The sequence below is a fragment of the Nomascus leucogenys genome, chromosome 10 (genome assembly GCF_006542625.1).
Source record: "Nomascus leucogenys isolate Asia chromosome 10, Asia_NLE_v1, whole genome shotgun sequence".
Lineage (NCBI taxonomy): Eukaryota > Metazoa > Chordata > Mammalia > Primates > Hylobatidae > Nomascus > Nomascus leucogenys.
This window is the reverse complement of record NC_044390.1, coordinates 74,922,653-74,944,722: the sequence shown is the minus strand read 5'-3', so window position 1 is coordinate 74,944,722 and position 22,070 is coordinate 74,922,653. Positions and strand designations below refer to the sequence as shown.

General features: G+C 41.9%; 1 protein-coding gene across 2 annotated transcripts in view; it reads left to right on the top strand.

Annotated features, from left to right (window-relative positions):
• Positions 1-13,314: 13,314 nt before the first annotated feature.
• The window catches only part of PRDM4 (PR/SET domain 4), a 28,346-nt gene continuing 19,590 nt past the window's right edge, over positions 13,315-22,070 (top strand). Inside the window, exons 1-4 of one of the 2 annotated variants that reach the window (XM_030821316.1) lie at positions 13,315-13,429; positions 13,801-14,067; positions 17,628-17,761; positions 20,407-20,592. In XM_030821316.1, the coding sequence (XP_030677176.1) occupies positions 14,057-14,067; positions 17,628-17,761; positions 20,407-20,592 (331 nt within the window). In that variant the 5' untranslated portion in view covers positions 13,315-13,429; positions 13,801-14,056. Of the gene's footprint in view, positions 13,604-13,800; positions 14,068-17,627; positions 17,762-20,406; positions 20,593-22,070 lie in introns of both variants that reach the window. The other variant, XM_030821315.1, reaches the window with a different exon arrangement.

The window sequence follows — 22,070 nt, the reverse complement described above, 5'->3', positions numbered from 1 at the left end:
AGACTTGTCTTTTTAACACACAACCCCTCCAAAATGAGTAATTAATCCATCCGTGATGGTAAATCCTTTGAAGATGAAAGTGTCATTAAAAATCCAACCGTACTGGTTAATGTCAAAGAATATGTTATCACACTGAAAATCAGATTTCCTCTTCTGCAAACCAGTACATTAAAGGCGTCTTCTACTTTAAAGGTCCGACTTAAAAACAAGAGAAGCAAAAACCCCCTACATTTATGATGAGACCTTCTGCCTATTCCTCAGCAGACAAGGTGCTGCCCTAACATGTTTTTCTTTTTAGTTTGGCAAGTCCTGTGCTTCCCTGTTTGTTCTAAATGATCTGCCCGAAGCAACTCAAAAAGCAAGGCAAATAAAATAGAAATAATTATTCCTTTCGGGTATAAGTTAGTCACATTTTTAAAGGTGTAGCTTGGCTGGGTGCAGTGGCTCAAGGTTGTAATCCCAGCACTTTGGGAGGCCAAGGCGAGTGGATTGCTTGAGGCCGAGAGTTCAAGATCAACCTGGCCAATATAGCAAGACCCCCATCTTTTAAAAAGAAGAAAGAAAAATTAAAAGTTGTAGCTCCCGATGAGGTTTGTACTGGCAAACAGCCTAATATATCATCACAATTTCTCAGTAGAATTGAGAAAGCCCTTTCTGTTAGGAGAAAAGTCCACCACTCAGGCAGGTAAGCTGTTATACCACAAGGTGCTTTTGGCCATGTCGAAGATTTTAACTTTTAAGAGTGACAGGAAGATAATGAAATATTTTAAGCAGGGAGGTGATATTTGAAGATTTGTGTTTCAAAAAAGATAACTGGGCTGGGCACAGTGGCTCACGCCTGTAATCCCAGCACTTTGGGAGGCCAAGGCAGGCGGATCACGAGGTCAGGAGATCAAGACCATCCTGGCTAACACGGTGAAACCCTGTCTCTACTAAAAATACAAAAAAATTAGCCAGGTGTGGTGGCAGGCACCTGTAGTCCCAGCTACTCGGGAGGCTGAGGCAAGAGAATGGCGTGAACCCAGGAGGTGGAACTTACAGTGAGCCGAGATCACACCACTGCACTCCAGCCTGGGCGACAGAGCGAGACTCCATCTCAAAAAAAAAAAAAAAAAAAAGATAACTGTATCTGCAGATTGGGGACTAGATTGGAAGAGAGCAAAAGGAAGAACAGTTGAGATGCCATTTCTCCTTCTCAGATTGGCAAAAATTTAAAAGATTGCTAAGATTCAGGGCAGGCAAGGATTTGAGGAAAGGGTGGGAGCACAGATTGCTTCAAGAAACTATTAAAATTTTATTATTATTATTATTATTATTATTATTTTAAGATAGGTCTCACTCTGTCACCCAGGCTGGGGTGCAGTGATGCGATCTCGGCTCACTGCAACCTCTGCCTCCCAGGCTCAAGGGATCCTCCTATCTCAGCCTCCTGAGTAGCTGGGACTGCAGGCTTGTGCCTCCACGTCCCAGCTAAAGAAATTGTTAAAATTAATAGTGCACATCACATCCTTTGATTCAGATAGCTGTCCCGTTTTGTCCTACCAAAATAAATGTAGCAATACCTATTTATGTGTACAATAATGTTTATTGCAACATTTGTAGCGATTTGAAAAACGAAGAGTCCAGGCGAGGTGGCTCATGCCTGTAATCCCAGCACTTTGGGAGGCCAAAGTGGGCGGATCACTTGAGGTCAGGAGTTCAAGACCAGCTTAGCCAACATGGCAAAACCTTGTCTCTACTAAAAATACAAAAAATTAGTCGGGGTTGTAGCAGGTGCCTGTAATCCCAGCTACTTGGGAGGCTGAGACAGGAGACTCACTTGAATCCTGGAGGCGGAGGTTGTAGTGAGCCAAGATCACACCACTGCACTCCAGCCTGGATGACAGAGCAAGACCCAATCTCAAAAAAAAAAAAAAAAAAAAAAAAAGGCGAGGCCGGGTGCAGTAGCTCATGCCTGTAATCTCAGCACTTTGGGAAGCCAAGGTGGGAGGATCACGAGGCCAGGAGTTCAAGACCCGCCTGACCAGCATGGTGAAACCCCATCTCTACTAAAAATCAAAAAAATTAGCTGGGCCTGGTGGCACTTGCCTGTAGTCCCAGCTACTTGGGAGGCTGAGGCAGGAGAATTGCTTCAACCTGGCAGGCAGAGGTTGAAGTGAGCTGAGATAGCCTGGGCGACAGAGCGAGACTCGGTCTCAAAAAATAAATAAATAAGAAAAGAAGAAGAAAAAGGGAACAGGCTGAACAGCCTGAATCTCCATCAGTAGGAAAAGAGTTAAAAATCTTAGAATATTGTGCCATTATTAAAAATAATGAGTAAAATCTGTATGTAAGAACTTGCAGACATATCCACAATGTCATAAGTGAAAAAAGCAAATTGCAGAGTAACATATGCAGCGGGAACATAAAAACAATTCTACATGATGTGAATGTCCTTTATATGTGTTTCTGTGAGCATGGAGAATGAAATAGAAAGACACACACTAAATAGCTTTTTGCATTGGTTGCCTGAAAAGAAAGGGTGGCATTGGGGAGGAAGGGGGGGATGTTCATTTTTCTTTATAAATCTTTCCACTGTTTAACTTGTTAATACCAACACTATTACTTTCTTATTTTTATAACTCAGTGAAACTTAGTAAGAGAAAATGTGTAGAAAGTTCAAATGACACCCCCTGATCTGGCCCAAACCAACAGATTTATCATTAGAAATTAGAACTCTCGGACCAGGTTTTCTGGCTCCCTGTAAATTCTGTCTCTGAGGAAGAAGTATCTATAAGACTTTCTCTCTCTCTCTCTCTCTCCCTCTCCCCTAATACCACAATCAAAATTGGTCAAGGCCAGGCGCGGTGGCTCATGCCTGTAATCCTAGCGCTTTGGGAGGCCAGGGCAGGCGGATCACCTGAGGTCAGGAGTTCAAGACCAGCCTGACCAACATGGAGAAACCCCGTTTCTACTAAAAATACAAAATTAGCTGGGCGTGGTGGTGCATGCCTATAATCCCAGCTACTCAGGAGGCTGAGGCAGGAGGAGAATCACTTGAACCCAGGAGGTGGAGTTTGTGGTGAGCTGAGATTGCGCCATTGCACTCCAGCCTGGGGAACAAGAGCGAAACTCTGTCAAAAAAAAAAAAAAAAAACAACAAAAAACTGGTCAAATCCTGATCCTACAATGGTCTTTTTATAGGATCCAAGTAATATAATGACCTAACTGCATGGTCACAAAGAATGCTGACAGCCTTTCCTAAAGAACAAAAGCATTGAAAATAAGTGGCTTTTCCAGTAGGAATAGGACTGTTTTACTCACATGATGTGCAGGGTATGGGGTGGGGGTTACCTTCTTTACATAAGAGATCAAAAGAAGAAGTTTTGACTCCTGATTACTCTCCAGTCAGTTTTGACCCAGATAAACATTCTCTCCAACCTAAAGCTGTCCTAAGGCTGGCTAGATCATGTAACATATATGGTAATCTGCCAAGAGCAACTGGGGCTGGGTTTGTGTAGTCCTATTTGGGTCTGCTCATGAAAGGGGGCAGATGGGCAGGTATATTTTAATCCTTTCCTTCTGGCTTTTGTCTTTTCTCCCTTGTTTAAGGCTACTTTCCCCTACCGCGAGTTTTACAAGGCCTCCCCTTGTCTGTATAACACCTTGATGTGAATTATGAAGAGGCACCAAACTCAAGGCTTGGAGAATGAATGGCTGACTCTAAAATTAATCTGGAAGAACTTTTGGGCAAGAATTGCCCAAATTTGGAAAAGAAGACCAAAGAACACAACGTGCACTTTTAATATCCATGAGGAAGAAACCACCACTTGAGATTCTAATTGAGGCTGTGTTAAATAGAAAGAAATTGGGCCAGGCGCAGTGGCCCACACCTGTAATTCCAACACTTTGGGAAGCTTAGACAGGCAGATCACTTGAGCCCAGGAGTTTGAGACCAGCCTGAGCAACATGGGGAGACCCCATTAATACAAAAAAATACAAAAAGTAGTCAGGCATGGTGGCATGCACCTGAGGTCGCAACTACTCAGGAGGCTAAGGCGGGTGGATTGATTGAGCCCAGGAGAGCGAGGCTGCAGTGAACTGTGATCATGCCACAGCACTCCAGCCTGGGCAACAGAGCAAGACCCTGTCTCCATTAAAAAGATTAATTTGGAGAGAATTACCTTTTTAAAAAAAAAATTGCATATCTCCATATATGCACATAACAGAACTCACTTCTTCAGGTCTTCTTTTTTGTTCTTTAGTAAATTCTGGCCAGGTGCCATGGCTCACGCCTGTAATCCCAGCACTTTGGGAGGCTAAGGCAGGCAGATCACTAGGTCAAGAGATTGAGACCATCCTGGCCAACATGGTAAAAGCCCATCTCTACTAAAAATACAAAAATTAGCTGGCCATGGTGGCGCGCGCCTGTAGTCCCAGCTACTCGGGAGGCTGAGGCAGGAGAATGACTTCAACCCAGGAGGCGGAGGTTGCAGTGAGCCAAGATTGTGCCGCTGCACTCCAGCCTGGTGACAGAGCAAGACTCCATCTCAAAAAATAAAAATTAATTAATTAATTTCAAAGATTTTTCCATGTAGGTCTTGAAGATATTATGCTTATTTCAAGATGTTCTATAGGTTTTGTTGTTATAGCAAATAAGATTTTTTTTCTGTTATTCAAAGCTACTGATTTATTTCATGTTAATCTTTAATCTAGTCATTTCACTAAGCTCTCTTATTAGTTCTAATGATTTTTAATCATGATAAGATCTACATACAATTAAATGCACAGATGTTAAATATACAACTTAATGAGCTTTGAAAGCTTTGAATACATGTATACACTTGTGAAATAACACCCATTCATGATGGTTTTTTTTTTTTTTGAGAGATGGGGTCTCACTCTGACACCCAGGCTGGAATGCACTGACAGAATCTCGGCTCACTGCACCCTCCGCCTCCCAGGCTCGAGCCATCCTCCCAGCTCAGCCTCCTGAGTAGCTGGTACTACAGGTGTGCACCACCATGCCCAGTTAATTTTTTGTATTTTTAGTAGAGACAGGGTTTCAGCATGTTGGCCAGGAAGGTCTCGATCTCTGATCTCTTGACCTCATGATCCACCCGCCTGGGTCTCCCAAAGTGCTGGGATTACAGGTGTGAGCCATCACACCCAGCCCATCCTGGTATTTTAATAAGAAAGCTTCTAATGTTTCCCTATCTAGTAGATATTCTTTACCAAGCTAAGGAAATTTGTTTGTTATTTTCAGGAAGAGCTATTAAATTTTATCAAATGCTTTTTAACATCTATAATCATGTATTTTTTTTATTTGTTATTGTAGTGAATTGCTATAATAGATTTTCTAACATTGAGCCACCTTGCATTCTTAGAATAAAATCCTATGAAGTCATAATTCTTTTATACACTGCTGGATTCAATTTGTTAATATTTTATTTAGAAATTTTTTTCTTATAGTCCAAAGTTATATTGGCTCATAGTTTTATTTTCTTGTGCTCTCCTTTTTTGGTATCAACATTATTTCAAACTCTTAAAAAAGATTTTTCCATGTAGGTCTTGAACATATTATGCTTATTTCAAGGTGTTCTATAGGTTTTGTTGCTATAGTGAATAAGATTTTTTTTCTGTTATTCAAAGCTACTGATTTATTTCATGTTAATCTTCAATCTAGTCATTTCACTAAGCTCTCTTATTAGTTCTAATGGTTTTCCATCTGTTTCTAGGTGTTGGAACCATTTGTAAAAGATGAAAATTATCTGTTCCTTGGAGAGTTGCTAAAACAAAAAACATATGGCATATGGACTTTTTGTTGTTGTTTTGAGACAGAGTCTTGCTGTGTCGCCCAGGCTGGAGTGCAGTGGCACAATCCTGGCTCACCGAAGCCCCAGCCTCCTGGGCTCAATCGATCAGCCTCCCGAGTAGCTGGGACCACAGCCATGTACCACCACACCCGACTAATTTTTATATTTTTTGTAGAGATGAGGTTTCAACGTGTTGCTCAGGTTAGTCTCGAGCTCCTGAGCTCAGGTAATCCACCTGCCACAGCCTCCCAAGTGTTGGGATGACAGGCGTGAGCCACTGTGCCCGGCTATGGACCTTCTTTGGAGGTAAATTTTCAGTTACTTTTTCTTTTCTTTTATCATTGCTGTTGGCATTTTAGGAGGCCATTAACAAAGACAACGATCTTGTCTTTCTCTCTTGAATTTCCAGCTTCCTTCAGTGGCAACTACTGCTCCTTTGTTTATTATCTTAGACTCACAGATAGGCAGTTTAGTTTTTGTCCCTTAAACTTCTAAAATGAATCAGACAGTACATCAGTTAAATTAACCCCAAAATATGGTGGACCCCATGCCAAAAACTCATTCCTGATTTTATTTGCTATTTCTAATGAAGTCCATTCCAGTATAGCTGGCCTGAGGTTATGCAGTCAAATAAATTACCCACAGAATAATCCTCCGAATTAAAAAAAAAAAATCCTCATTACCAAATCGCTAGGCATAAATTAAAACCCAAAGCTTAAATAACCTTATCTTTTTAGGTTGAAATTCAGAGATATCAATATTAAAACTTCTTTGGCTAAACTCCTACGAATCATTTCCCCTTTGTGATATTATGATATATTGGGTTTTGTCCACAGTTCCTGGCTTATAACTCCCTTAGCTCTGGTTACAATCTTTTGTTATAATGTTGGGGCACTCAGAAGCAGGCCTCAGAAAACAGAATCTCTCTCTCTCTCTCTCTCTGAACTTCCCCTGCCCTTCTTTCACCAGCCCACAGCACAACTCTTATCTTCCACCACCTTTATAATTGTGGGTCATGAGACCCTCAATTCAGGAGTCCTGCCCTATCCACTGGAGGAAGGAGTGCTGCATGGAAGAGACTAGGAAGAATGTGAACAGACAGGCCTTGCTGGGTTTCTGCACTCAGTTTATTAGTATTCGATCACACACTTTTCCGGCCAATTACATTTCTACATGGTAGTCAGTCATGCCTATCCAATAATGTCTCCGTTAAAGGCCCAAGAGGACAGGGTTTGGAGAGCTTCTGGATAGCTGAACCCCTAGGGGTTCCTGGAGGGTGGCATGCTAGGGAGGGCATGGAAGCTCTGCACCCCTTCCCTGTGCCATGCTCTGTGCATCTCTTCATCTGTATCCTTTGTAATATCCTTTGTAATAAACCAGTAAATGTAAGTTAAGTGTCTCCTTGAGTTATGTAAGCCACTCTAGCAAATTAATGGGACCCAAATAGGGGGCCATGGAAACCCCAATTTGAAGCCGGTTGGTCAGAAGTTCCAGAAGCCTGGACTTGTGACTGGTGTCTGATGAGGAAGGGTCGGGGGGAAGTCTGATGGGACTGAGCCCTCAACCTGTGGGATCTGACGCTATCTCCAGGTAGATAGTGTTGAAATTAAATTGGAGGGTGCCCAGTTGGTGTGTGTTGCAGAATTGATTGCTTGCTTGGTGTGTGGGGAAAACCACCCCACATTTGGTCACAGAAGTCCTCTGTGTTGTGGTGTTGATGATGTTGTGTTTTTTTCTGCTCACTCTTTATTTCTTATTCTGCTCAGTCTAGTTAGAGGGGTGTTGTTCAAAAGACTGAGTAGAGTGTAGATTCATTCATTCTGCATGACCCTCACAGAAATTAGTACAGTTCCTTCAGATCTGAGAAACTGAATTAGTTTGAAACCATATGTGTTTACCCTTTAAAGTCCCAAGACTTGGCCGGGTATGGTGGTTCATGCCTGTAATCCCAGCACTTTGGGAGGCCAAGGCAAAAGGATCACTCAAGACCAGCCTGGGCAACATGGTAAAACCCCATCTCTACAAAACATACAAAAATTAGCTGGCTGTGGTGGTGTGTGCCTGTAATCCCAGCTACTCGGGAGGCTGAGGTGGGAAGACTGCTTGAGCCTAGGAGGCAGAGGTTGCAGTGAGCCAAGATCATACCATCTGTACTCCAGCCTGGGTGACAGAGCAAGACTCTGTCTCAAAAAAAAAAAAAAAAATTCCTAAGAGTTAACAGAACACACAAGATCACCCCAGTTCTACTGCCACATACACTGCATTTAGAAAACAAGTAATTCTACAGCTTTTAGAGGAGCTGAACAAGTACTTGGGACATTAATCTAAGAGAAATATTGTTCTAAGTACTAGTGCTTAATCCCCTATACCCATGTATCAGTTTCCTAAGATCAGAGCAGAGACTCAGAGGTAGCCAAGATAAGGGGGGCAGCCTCCTCAGAATGGACATCAATAAAATGCTAAGCACTTGTTTAGCTCTTGAGCCTGAGGATCAGTGATTTGGCCTGACCTCGGCTCAGTGCAAGCATATGTCCCACGTGGCAAACTCAGAATCAAGGGGCAAAAAATAGACTCCACTTCTTCCCAAGAGAAAAAAGGCTGGCTACCGAGAGGAGTAAAGAATTGGGGCTATTGACAAAATCTCTCTATTTTACTCCCCACTCTAAAATAATTGCACAATGTAAACTAGGCCCATGTCAGGGGCTCCATAGCCACAGGTGGGTAGCAGCTACCACACTAGGTAATACAGTTCTAGAGTCACTGGTGTCCTTGCAATTTCTCAAATCCGCCAGGCAATCTCCTGCCTCATGGCCTTTGCTCTTAACCTTCTTTCTGATTGAGACATTCTTCCTCTAGATGTCTGCATGGATCACTCTCTCCTCTCCTTTGGTTCAAATGTCACCTTTTGAGTGATGAGTCCTCTGTCTACCCTATTAAAATCGCAGGCCCATCCCCAGGCATTTTCTGTCCATTTTCCCAGCCATTCTTTTTTTATGTTATTTATTGCTATCTGGAATGCTGTGTATTTTAATTATTTATTTCTTTATTATCTATCTTCTTCCATTATAATGTAAGCTCCAGAGGAACTGGTATTTTTTGCCTTTTTTGTTTACTATATACCCCCAGTTCCTAGAGCAGTGCCTGGCACATAGTCGACACTCAACAAACATTTGTAGAATAAACTCTATGCCTCTCTGCAAATATTAAATAAAGAAGGAGGTCAGTCCTCACATGATACATTATAATTGTATCAAACTTATGGGCAGGAATCCCAAGAATGCCAAAGAACAGGTTTACCTACATAAAAGGTCTTTATTTCCAGATCCTCCTTACCATAAGGAATAGGAAGCAAGATTTGAAACCTTAATTAGGGTCAGTTAAAAGTAAGATATCCTGATCAGCTAAATCTGGGGCAAAGTTTACCCATTACTGTTCTTGTCTTTAGTGCTAGGAAATAATGTTTAAAGGTAATTTGCTCTCTGTGTCTATCCCTGATGTCCAGGAAAAATCTTAGTGGTTGTTACCTGGTTGTCTTCATTGATATTATCTTTAAGGTCTACCCTTGACTATACTCCCCATCATTATTTCACAGTCATACTAATACAGTCCTGTGCCATACAATGATGTTTTGGTCAACGACAGATTGGATATACAAGAGAGGTCCCATAAGATTATAATGAAGCTGCCCCATACAGGCATACCATTTTTTAATCTTTCATCCGTATTTTTACTGTACTTTTTCTATGTTTAGATATGTTTAGATACACAAATGTCACGATGTTACAATTGTCTGGAGTATTCAGTACAGTAACATGCTGCGCAGGTTTGTAGCCTAGGAGCTATAGGCCATACCATCTAGCATAGGGGTGTAGTAGGCTAGACCATCTAGGTATGTGTAAGGGCACTCTATGATGTTTGCACAACCACAGAATTGCCTAAGGTTGCATTCCTCAGAACGTATCCTCATTGTTCTGCCACGCCAACACTCTTCATTTCTACTTGTGTGATTGGCCAGTTTCTCCCATTTTTGTTGTTGTTGTTTGAGGCAGTGTCTTGCCCTGTCGCCCAGACCAGAGTGCAGTGGCTGTGGCCTGATCACAGCTCACTGCAGCATCAACCTCCCAGGCTCAAAGGATCCTCCTACCTCAGCCTCCCAAGTAGCTGGGACCACAGGCATGTACCATCACACCAGGCTGATTTTTGTAAAGACAAGTTTCACCATGTTGCTCAGGCTGATCTTGAACTCCTGGGCTCAAGCAATCCACCAGCCTTGGCTTCCCAAAGTGCTAGGATTACTGGTGTGAGCCACTGTGTCTGGCCTTTCCATTGTCTTTATTGTCTTAACAGCACCGTGGAGTCTCCTTAAAGGGGTAAGTCACCCTAAATCAGCAGTTAAGGCAATCTTTGAGCAACCATTTGCTGTATATCTCCAAGTAAATAGATATATGAGTCAATATGTGTGGCTTCAAATTATGCCTGTTCGACTTTCCCTCAGGCATCAGAAATTCATTGAATATGTAATATATGCCAGGGATAGTGCTATGTTATATAGCATTAAATAAGATAGACATGAATCTTCTCCCCAAAATTTAAAATCTATCTGGCAAAATAGAAAACTAAACAATTAATTACAATAAAGATAGGTACTATAAGAGAGCATACAGTGGGCCTAGTCTGGGGAGTAGAGTCAGAACACTTCAATTTTTGTTAATCTTGACATAATTTTTTAATTGAATTTTTGAGGTATTTTTATATACAACAAAATTCACCAATGTCAAGTTTACTATTTGATTAATTTGGACAGATGTATACAGTTGTGTAACCTCCACCACAATCAAGACCATTTTCATCACTCCTAAAAGTTCTCTTATGCCCCCGCTGTAGGCAATCTCATCCCCCAATCCATTCCCAACTTCTGACAATCACTTCTCTGCTTTCTATTACTATAGTTTTGCCTTTTCTAGAATTTCTTATACCTGGACTTATAATATATAGTCTATTGCGTCTGGTTTCTTTCACTTAGCATAATATGGCTTTGAGATCCATCCATGTATCAACAGCTTGTTCCTTTTTATTTCTGAGAATTCCACTGTATAGATACTGTACACTATCATTATTCATTTGTCAGTTGATGGACATTTGGGTCATTTCCTATTCTGGCCTATGACAGATAAAGCAGCTATGGAGATTGGCGTACAAGTCTTTGTACATATGTTTTTATTTTTCTTTGGTAAATACCTAAGGAGTGTGGAGAATTCTTTGGTGTAAGAGGTATAAGAAATTGCCGGCCAGGCATGGTGGCTCATGCCTGTAATCCCAGCACTTTGGGAGGCTAAGGCGAGTGGATCACTTGAGGTCAGGAGTTCGCAACCAGCTTGGCCAACATGGCGAAACCCCATCTTTACTAAAAATACAAAAATTCACCAGGCGTGCTGGTGAGCACCTGGAATTCCAGCTACTGGGGAAGCTGAGGCAGGAGAATCACTTGAACCCAGCAGGCAGAGGCTGCAGTGAGCTGAGATCACAGCACAGCATCCAGCCTGGGTGACAGTGAGACTCTGTCTAAAAACAAAAAAGAGAAAGAAAAAAGAAAGAAATTCTAAAATGGCTGTGGCATTTTTTTTTTGCATTCCCACCAACAAAATGTGAGGGTTCCAGTTGCTCCATATCTGGGCCAACACTTGTTATAGTTGGTCTTTTTAATTTTAGCCATTCTAGTAAGTGTGTAATATCACTTCATTGTGCTTTGATTTGCATTTCTTTGATACCTAATGATGCTGCACATCTTATTGTGTGCTTAATCGCCATCCATATAGCTTCTTTGGTGAGATGGCTGTTGAAATTTTTGCCTAAGTTTTTAAATTTAATTGTCTTCTTATTATTGCATTTAAAGGGTTCTTTATATAGTCAAGATACAAATCCTTTGTCAGATATTTGTTTTGAAAATATTTTCTCCCAGTCTCTCGCTTGACTCATTTTGTTGACAGTATCTTTTCAAGATCAACCATTTTAATTTTGATGAAGTTCGATTTGTCATTTTTTTTTTGAGATAGGGTCTCTCTCTGTCACCTGAGCTGGAGTGCAGTGGCACAATCTTAGCTCATTGCAACCTCATACTCCTGGGCACAAGCTATCCTCCTGTCTCAGCCTCCCAAGTAGCTGGGGCTACACCTGCATACCACCATGCCCAGCTAATTTTTTTTTTATTTTTTGTACATACAGGGTCTCACTTTCTTGCCCAGGATGGTCTCAAACTCCTGGGCTCAAGCCATCCTCCTACCTCAGCTTCCCAAAGCGCTGAGCCGAAAGCCACTGCACTTGCTCCAATTTTTTAATAGTTTGTGACTTTTTTTGTCCTATCAAGGTCACAAAGATTTTTGCCTTTATTTTCTTCTGTAAGTATTATGGTTTTAGCTCTTACATTTATGTGACCTGATTTTTATGTTCACCTCTCAACTTAATAAAATTGTTCCAAAAGAATAGACATCCAAACCCAAACCTAGTGAAAGCATTCAGCTGATAATAAGATACATCATCATTCTCTAGGCTCCAGATTTGAAGTGGCATTTCAGGGAATACTGTCTCTCAGTTGAGATGATGACCTTCTTGATTTAGATTTCTATTTGTTGTCAACAGAGAGCAAAACCAATGTGACCTGCCTGCCAATGTTCAGTGAAGTTCCCTCATCTGGAATGTGCTTTCTCCCCATGAGAAGTAAAGGAAGGGAAACATTATGGGGGTTGACACCCCTCCCAGCTCTCGTCCAAAATGTTGCATGTGCCTCTACCCTTTCACATTAGATTGAATTTTCAAAATTCATCAGTTCCCACTAGACTGCAGGCAGGTGAAGGTCAGGGCTTGTGCCTGGCTCTGTATCCCTAGGTTTGAGATGTAATTCAACAGCGCTTTGTGAATGAGAGGAAGAATTCCTGGGTCTGCTGTTCTGCTGGTGTAAGGGAGCCAGCCACCAGGCAGTGTGCTGTAGTTTCAACGTCCACCGCTCAGGAGCTTGGGACCATCTTCCTTTAAAGCCATCTCGGTACTCCTAGCGTTAGGCACAGTGCATGGCGCGCAGTAGAGAACTGAGGGCAGAGAAAAGGGGAAGGAAATTTGTTTAAAATCCCAAACCCCAGCATTTACGACGGGAAGCAGGGAAACTGGGCAGCCTTCAGGTGTAGCAGACAGCGAAAAATATTCAGGATAGAATCCCAATTCCTCCTGGGCAGCAGAGGCAACTCTCGGGGCCAAATTTCGTACTTCGAATTTTGGGGGCTTTGTGTGGACCCATGCTTCTCTAGTAGCGGAATGTCATGAAGACTGAAATCTTGAGTCTGCGGGATTTAGGGGATTCAAAACTCACTCCCTGCAGGAACAGCAGCCCTGGTCGCCTAGCAACCATGGGTCGATCGCTCGGCGCTCGATTCTACCCGGCCGGATGGAGACGCTGAGCTCCCGGCCCAGCGTCTCGCGGCCAGTGCCTCTGCCGTGCGCACGCGCGGAGGGGCCTGGGCTGGGAGAAGGGCGAGGCGGTACGCGGGCGCCGCCTGCGGGCCGCGGCGGGGAGGGCGCACGCACGGGGGGGCGGAGCGGCGGGCGCCGAGAGTGGCTGAGGAGCCGGAAACGCGCCGCGGAGGGTGCGGCCCAGAGGAGGCCACGGGCCGGGAAGGGCCGAGCGGGGCGGGAAACGTTAGGGCAGCGGCCCCCGGGGTGAGGGGGCCGAGCGGACGGGCAGGGACCCGAGGCGAACTCTGCCCGGATGAGGAACAAAGCAGTGGGGCAGGCGCGTGCGCCCCCAGCGCAGCTGGCAGGTGGGCTGCGCGAGGGCCCGGCCGGAACGGGGCGACGCGCGGCGCGGCGCGGCGGCCCGGCCTGCGGGCCCCGGGCGGGCTCATCCACCGCCCTTGGGAGGCGGTGTCGGCAGCGCCTGGGGCTCACAGGTAGTTAGAAGATGGGGGCTGCGACCTCGTTGTGGTTTTGGTAACCGCTCTTGTCCCCACTCCCCCAGGTTGGGCAGGCCCCCTCCCGAAGCTGCTGGACGGAAGGCCCCAGGTGTTCCCCGAGATGTCCCAACCCGTGGCGGGGTGCACGGCCACCGGCCCTCGGGAGAAGTTGGGCGGCCCCGGGCGACCCCGGGGACGAGTGGCCGCGTCGGTGCAGCGGTTGTGAGCAAGATGCGGTAGCACGTGACCCTGGAACGCAAACCCTGATGCCTGTTCCCCATCACCCGAGCGCTCCTTTCTCTGACATTTGGCCCCAAGCCGATGCATCACAGGTGAGTAGGGAGGTGGGCTTCAGCACTGGTGACATCGTTGGAAACTGTCTGGCAAGTGAGTGTCCAGGGTCAGTGCCGTTGTTTTTGGTGCCATTGAGAAGGTTACAGGTGTGATTTGCAAAGGGAACAAGAAATCCAGAAACTAGTGTTGGGTGGAATGTAATCTCATGCATGCTAATTTACTCCACATGTGGAAAGTTGTTCCCAGTACCCACACATTTATTGTTGGCTTGTTGACACCTTTTTCCTGTGTCTTTCAGTTATTTGAGCGTTTAATATATTTTTCCGGATTCCAACGTGTATTGTTAGCTTACTATGCTTCACCTTGAGTTTTGCTGGTATGGCAGGGACGATAGAGTGAGGTAATTAAGTTCTTAATTTTGCAAGCTTCATGCTGATGTTTAAAGTACTTTTAAGTACAGAAGCAGGCCACAGAAATTGTTGTATTTGGCTGTTTTTTCAAGGCCTTTCAAAGGCCGTATGTTTAGAATGAGGAAGATAAGGCACAAATTCATTGAAATGATTGAAGCCCCACTGCATTTTTCAAAGCGGCTGCATTTCAGTTAGTTTCTTATATTTTATGCGAAGAAAAAGGTGTAAAATCAGCAACTGGCAGATGGTTGCATAGGTCAGTTAGAAACACACACACAAACTGTAGAACTGTGTAGGAAATTATTTTACCTTAAATGAGTAGGGAAGATAGAGCTTAGTATCTTAATTCTTGCCTTCTTCCGGGATTGCTTCTTAGAATCTCATAGGAGAAAGAAAATGAGAATAGAATTGCATTTTAGAATGAGAAAGTCTTATGAGGATCATCATACTGTACATTCCCTTCATCTGCCTTCTCTCTGTGGGATACTCATTACCTTTGGTTTATGGCTGCTGAGGTCATCACGTTTTAGTGACTCACAACAAAGCAGAAATCTGCTGAGCCTCTCGCATTAAACTCTGGTTTGAACTGGTTTCAGAAGGCCTAGGAGTCAACCTAGAAACACCATGCTGATTTTTATCTTGAGATTAAATAAATATTCAGGAATTTTCAGAATGAGAGTTGAAGGTGCAGACTTGTAGTTGTACTTTTAAAAAAATATTGTAACCAATTTGTTAAGTAGGCTGTTAACGGCTGTAGTGATTGTAGTGTTTTAATTATGGTTGTAGCTATAAAGAGTTGGGGAAAAGTCTGTTTTAAACCACCTCAAGCCCAGCAACTTTCAAAATTAAGATAGATATGTTTTCTTTAGGCTACAGGGATTTTTTGCTTATTTTTGTTTTTAAGACACAGCCTCACTCTGTCACCCCAGCTGGAGTGTAGAGGTGCAGGCAGAGCTCACTGTAGCCCCGACCTCCCCACTTCAGCCTCCCCTGTAGCTGGAACCACAAGCACGAACAACCACGCCTGGCTAAGTTAAAAAAAAATGTTTAATAGAGACAGGGGTCTCAGTGTATTGCCTAGGGACGTCTCCAACTCCTGGGCTCAAGCGATCCTTCTGCCTTGGCCTCCCAAAGTGTGGGATTACAGGTGTAAATCACCACACCTGGGCTGCTTTATTTTATTGCATAATAAAAACTTATTAGCATGCTGTTCTTCATAAGGTGTACCTCATTTGCCAGGTGCTTCTAGCTGTCTTTCTGGTAAGGGTGATGAGTTTGCATTGCTCCAACCGATAAAAAAAAAAAAAAATTCAGAATGTCTGTTCTATACAAGGTACTAGGTTGGCCTTTTACATTTTATTGATGTCTTAGAGCTTAGTTTTATGGGATACATGGCCAGGGATAAGGGTGAAACCTAATAATGCAAGAAACAGGTCTATGTGGAACTTTAAATATACGCCACAATATAAGTAGATAGGCCCTAATGTATTGCAACTGTGTAAAAGGCAATATAGTTCTTTTATTGTAATTGTCTTTTTCTTACTATAGTTAAGAGCTTTGGTTTCTTAAATTAGATCTGAATTTAAATCCCAACTCTCCTTCCTGGTTATGTGATTCTGGGTTAAGTTTCTTAGCATCATTGAATCTTAAGTTTCCTCATCTTTAAAGTGGGAAATAATAACCTACCTCCAGCCTGGGCAACATAGGGAGACCCCATCTCTGCAAAATAAAAACAAATTAGCTAGGCATGGTGGCACATGCCTGTGGTCCCAGCTGCTTGGGGGGCTGAGGTGGGAGGATCTCATGAGCCTAGGAGGTAGAGGCTACAGTCAGCTATGATCACGCCACTGCACTCCAGCCTGCAGCTACTGAGCAAGACCCTGTCTCAAAAACAAAAACAAAAAAGAGGATTAAGAGAGATAGTTACATATAAATCACTTAGCCCAATACATAGCACATGGTAAGGGAGCCATAAATTTTAGCTATTATTATTTTCAGGTTGATTGATAAAATGGTGTTGCCACTTTTCAGAATTAAAAACCTATTTAGATTTGATTTCACTGCTAAGGAATTGTAACCTCATTTGTTTCCTCTTCTCTGCTTCAACCCCTCACATATGCAGAGAATAATTCATTATTATGAAGCCCAGTGTAAGGACTGGAGGTCATTAGAGAGCCCCTTTTGGATAACCTGTTGGCTAGCCTAGTGGTTCTATAATGTTTATAGTATGGCAGTCTGTAAATTCTGATATAAGAACTAATGCTTTTTGATAACAGCCTTCAGTGCTGTTTTATTCAAATCAGTATTATCTTATTCAAAAGACATTTGTAATGGCAGTGCAAGATGGTTTACATAGAAAAGGTGATGCCTAGATTCTTCACCTTGCCAAAAATAGTCTGTAGTTAAAAAAAAGTTTGGTGCAATAAAAAACTTTTTGGCAGTGTTCTGCAGTTTGATCTGTGATCTTTCACTTAATAGCTATGTGATTTGGGGCATATGACATGGCCTATTTGAACCATAGTTCCCTCATCTGTCTTACGTTGCAGTATTGGTATGAGGATTTTAAGTCATTTTAAATGAAGTGGTAGCAAAGCTTACATAGTGACCCTCAATATATGGAGGACATTAATATTAGGACATTAATATACTGATACAGAATCTTAGTAAACTGTTGCTGAATGGGGAAAATACGGTGCTTTTCACTTCATCGATAATCAGAATCTTTAACTCCTACTAAAAATGATTAGTAAAATTTACTTGAGTAGGTTAAAATGCACTTCCTAAAACACTACTGGTTTGAAATAATAAGCCATTTGGAGAAAAATAAATATTGTAAAAGATGAAGCTTGAGTGATTTAAAAAAAACAAACTGTTATTGCCATTGTGTTCTAAGGATTGCAAACTTTGCTTTAGATGGTGTGCCTAGAGTTTCTTTTTCGAACAAGGCAGAATTCAAATCACTATTTCTGCTATGTGACATTGAATTGAGTTTTTTAATGTCTCAATCTCAGTTTTCTTACCAGTAGAAAGAATATGGCACTAGCTAAGAGAATTGTTGAGCGTAAAAGTGAAGTAATAGTTGGCCAAGTCCCATTTCCCCATCCCCACTGTTTCAGTTTCTTCAGTATCTTAATACAGAGTCATTGGAGTAAATTTTTGCATAACTAGTTGTGTGTGCTCTTTTCTAGGATGAATGAAATGAACCTGAGCCCAGTGGGGATGGAGCAGCTGACTTCATCCTCTGTGAGCAATACCTTGCCAGTCTCAGGAAGTCACCTGGGATTGGCTGCCTCACCCACTCACAGTGCCATCCCTGCCCCAGGTGAGTGGTAAGGGACACCTACTGCATTTCAGCACTTAACTGTGTTATCAATTCTAAATGGAGTCTAGAAGAGATCAGAGCCCCCTGAAGGGTAGAAGGTAGAAGGGAGAAGGTAAGCAGGCCTGAATGGTGGTTCGACATGTGATAGGTAATGGAAAATAAGGTTTTTGTAGAGGTAGAGTATAGTAGTAGCAATTTTTCTGATAGTCCTCTTCTGAGTTGGTAGCTTTTTGTCCAGAGCTGTAATTAACTTGGCATTTTATTTAGGGTTGCCCACTCATCTGGTTCACACTTTAGTACCCTGTCCCTGGGTTAATAGAAGAGAGTCAGTTAAAATTACTCTAATAATTATTCCCAGAGAGCATGGGGAATTGGGCTTTATATTCCACCAGGTTTGAAATTAAATGGCAAGTGTACCAGGTCTAGAATTAATGTGGAAAGAAGTGTGGTACTTTTACCTGGGGCTTTTACATGGAACGCCTCATGAGCCTCCATACACAGCAAAATAGTATAGGAAAAATTCATTCTTCCTATCTTTTTTTTTGAAATGGAGTCTCACTCTGTCATCCAGGCTAGAGTGCAGGGGCACCATCTCGGCTCACTGCAACCTCCGCCTCCTGGGTTCAAGTGATTCTCCTGCTTCAGCCTCCCGAGTAGCTAGGATTATAGGCACGCGCCCCTACACTTGACTTATTTTCTGTTTTTTTAGACGGAGTTTCGCTCTTGTTGACCAAGGTGGAGTGCAATGGCACAATCTCGGCTCACTGCATCCTCCGCCTGCCTCCCAGGTTCAAGCAATTCTCCTGCCTCGGCATCCCGAGTAGCTGGGACTATAGGCACACGCCACCACACTCAACTAATTTTTTGTATTTTTAGTAGAAATGGGGTTTCACCATATTAGCCAGGCTGGTCTCGACCTCCTGCCCTCTGGTGATCCACCCTTCTCGGCCTCCCAAAGTGCTGGGATTATAGGCCTGAGCCACCGCGCCAGCCATCACTGTACTTTTAAAACCTTTTTTCTGCCTAGCTTCATTTTCTTATTCTATTGAAATGGAATATAAATGGAATAAATATTCTATTGATTATTACAATGATAAGCTGTCAGTTCTTTAGGATCAATGACATTGTAATGTATTGGACGTTCTTTGTCAAAGTAGGAGTTAGTGTAAATAAATCTATATATTGTTTAAATAGTTGTCTAAAGAGAATTACTTGCTTAATTAATAAAATGCAGCAGGGTCTCTTCACATTTATTTAAGTGTCCACAAAAGAAATTTTAAAAAATTATTAATGGTTAACCCATTTGATTGTTTTGTAGGCATTCCCTTTAGTGGACACTCTTGTTAAGGTGGAAAAGCCTATTAAAAAATATTGCCAGCCAGACACAGTGGCTCACGCCTATAATCCCAGCACTTCGAGAGGCCAAGGCAGGAGGATCACTTGAGCCCAGGAGTTCAAGATCAGCCTAGGTAACATAAGGAGACCCCATCTCTACAAAGAAAAAAAAAAAAATTAGCCAGGCATGGTAGCACATGCCCGTAGTCCTAGCTACATAGGAGCTACATAGGAGGCTGAGAAGGGAGGGCCGCTTGAGCCAGGAAAGCTGGGGCTGCCTGAGCCGTGATCATGCTACTATGCTCCAGCCTGGGCAGCATAGCAAAACCTTGTCTCAAATATATTGCCCCTGGCAAAAATACGCAAATCAGCACTGACCAAGTTGGTGGGTATTTATTATGATACTTAGGCACAGTGAAAGTCACTTCACTTTGCAAGTACATATAACTCAAAGTAGATATAATCTCACGTTTAAAGCTTTTATTAATCACAAAGTGTAGCATATATACAAAAGATTGAAAGTGTACATGTACAGTTTTACATGTAAACTATGTTATTTTCCAAGTAGAAATGAAATATTCTCACCATATAAAATGGTAAAGTTTAAAAATACCAAAAAAATTTCATACTGTCACTACCTAGGGACTACTCCTATGAACATTTTATGTTTCCATTGTTTTTTTCTCTATATAATTTGTTTTGTTGTATTTAAACTCGGTTTTTAATTCTAAATTAAATATTTTGGCTGGGCATGGTGGCAATCCCTGCACTTTGGGAGGCTGAGGTAGGCGGATCACTTGAGGCCAAGAGTTCGAGACCAGCCTGGCCAACATAGTGAAACCCTGTCTCTAGCAAAAATACAAAAATTAGCTGGATGTGGTGGTGTGTGCCTGTAATCCTAGCTACTCAGGAGGCTGAGGTAGGAGAATTGCTTGAACCCAGGAGGCTGAGATTGCGGCGAGCCGAGATCACACCACTGCACTCCAGCCTGGGCAACAAAGCAAGACTCCGTCTCAAATCAATTGATAAATTAATTAATTAAATATTTTGGTATTTAAGCACAATACAGACAATTGGAGTATCAACTTGCCAGTTTAGAACTAACTTAAAAACTATCTTTGGGACTAAGATTACTTTCTTTAGGCCTATTTGTGGATATTTGCACATCATCTGTCTAAGGATGAAAAGGGCTACTAGGTGAGATTTTTGCCCATGTGTAAAAACCTTTTTAAGAGTTTAGCCAGTGGTTGTAGTGAGAATTTTTAATTACCTATTTTCTTTTAACTGAGAAAAAAAATTTTGTTTTGTAGGCCTCCCAGTGGCAATTCCAAACCTGGGTCCCTCCCTGAGCTCTCTGCCTTCTGCTCTGTCTTTAATGCTACCAATGGGTATTGGGGATCGAGGGGTGATGTGTGGGTTACCTGAAAGAAACTACACCCTACCTCCACCACCTTACCCTCACCTGGAGAGCAGTTATTTCAGAACCATTCTACCTGGTAAGTGTTACAGTTACTTGAGATGTTAGAAAAAAAGAATGGCGCCAACTTTTAACCTTAGTTCCTGAAAATATGAATAACACTTTTTTCTGTTTGTCACTATTAGATATTAATCTCTAGGCAGGAAAAATATCTTTGTTTATATTTATGTACTTTTCCTCTTAGAATGTGGCACATAACACATTAGTAATACAGTTTGACTAAGCTGAATTTCTTAATTGCACATAATTTTTCTTCTTTCTCCTCCAGTATCTCTTTCGTTCGGTGTTTATAATTCTGCAGCTATAATTTCAGTCAAGCACTACAGTGTCTTGCTACAGTGTCATTGTTTTTTAAAGTTCATTGAATTTTTATTCTGTTATATATATAATATATAATATGTAATATTTATATTGTAATATTTATATTACAATATAATATATAATTTATATATTTATATTATAAATATATAATATAAATATATAATTTAGTATATAATAAATATATATAATTGTAATTTTCTGCAATAAGTATATTATATGTAATATATATTATATATTTATTATATATCATATATAATTATAATATACTTATTGCAGAAAATTTAGCAAATAAGGGAAGGAACCACTCAGTCCCATCATCCATATTTTTGGTGTACTTCCTTCCTGCCATTTGTTTTGGTGTATAGGTTTTTACCAATTTTCATAATTAAGACCATGGTTTCTTCTCTTGCTCGCTCTCTTTTTTTTTTTTTTTTTTTTTTTTTTTTTAAATGGAGACAGAGTCTCAACTATGCTGCCCAGGCTGGACTGGAACTCCTGGACTCAAGTGATCCTCTCACCTCAGACTCTTGAGTAGCTGGGAATACAGGCACATGCCTGCCTTGAGACCATACCGTATTTCCTTTCTTTTTTATGAATAACTTTTTTAAAAAAAGAGACGGGGTTTTGGCATGTTGCCCAGGCTGCTCTCGAGCTCCTGCGCTGAAGCCATCTGCCCACGTCAGCATCCCAAAGTGCCGGGATTACAGGCATGAGCCACTGTGCCCTGCCCAAGACCATACTTTCTATACAATTGTCTCTACTTTTTTCACTGTATCTTTTTCTCTGCTGTTAACATGGGTGTTTTCCTTTGCTGCTACATGGTTTTCATAATTATCCTTTTTAATGATGCATTACTTTCTACTGAATGGGTATTTGATGGTTTATTATCTTTATTGTTGGACAGTTTGGTTTTTCCAGTTTTTATTACCATTGTAACTAATGCTCTTATGAACGTCTTTATGTATAATATTTACAAAATGGATTTAGAGAAGAGTACCATAAGTGGAATTTCTTGTGCAAGAGAGTATTGACATTTTTGAGGCTCCTAATATATATACTTCACGAGGAAGTTTTAGCAGTCTACATTCCCTCTGGCAGTTTAGTAATATAATTTCACCACATCCTCCCAAGCACAAGTGTTAATTTTTTTGTTTTAATAAAACAGGTACAACTGTG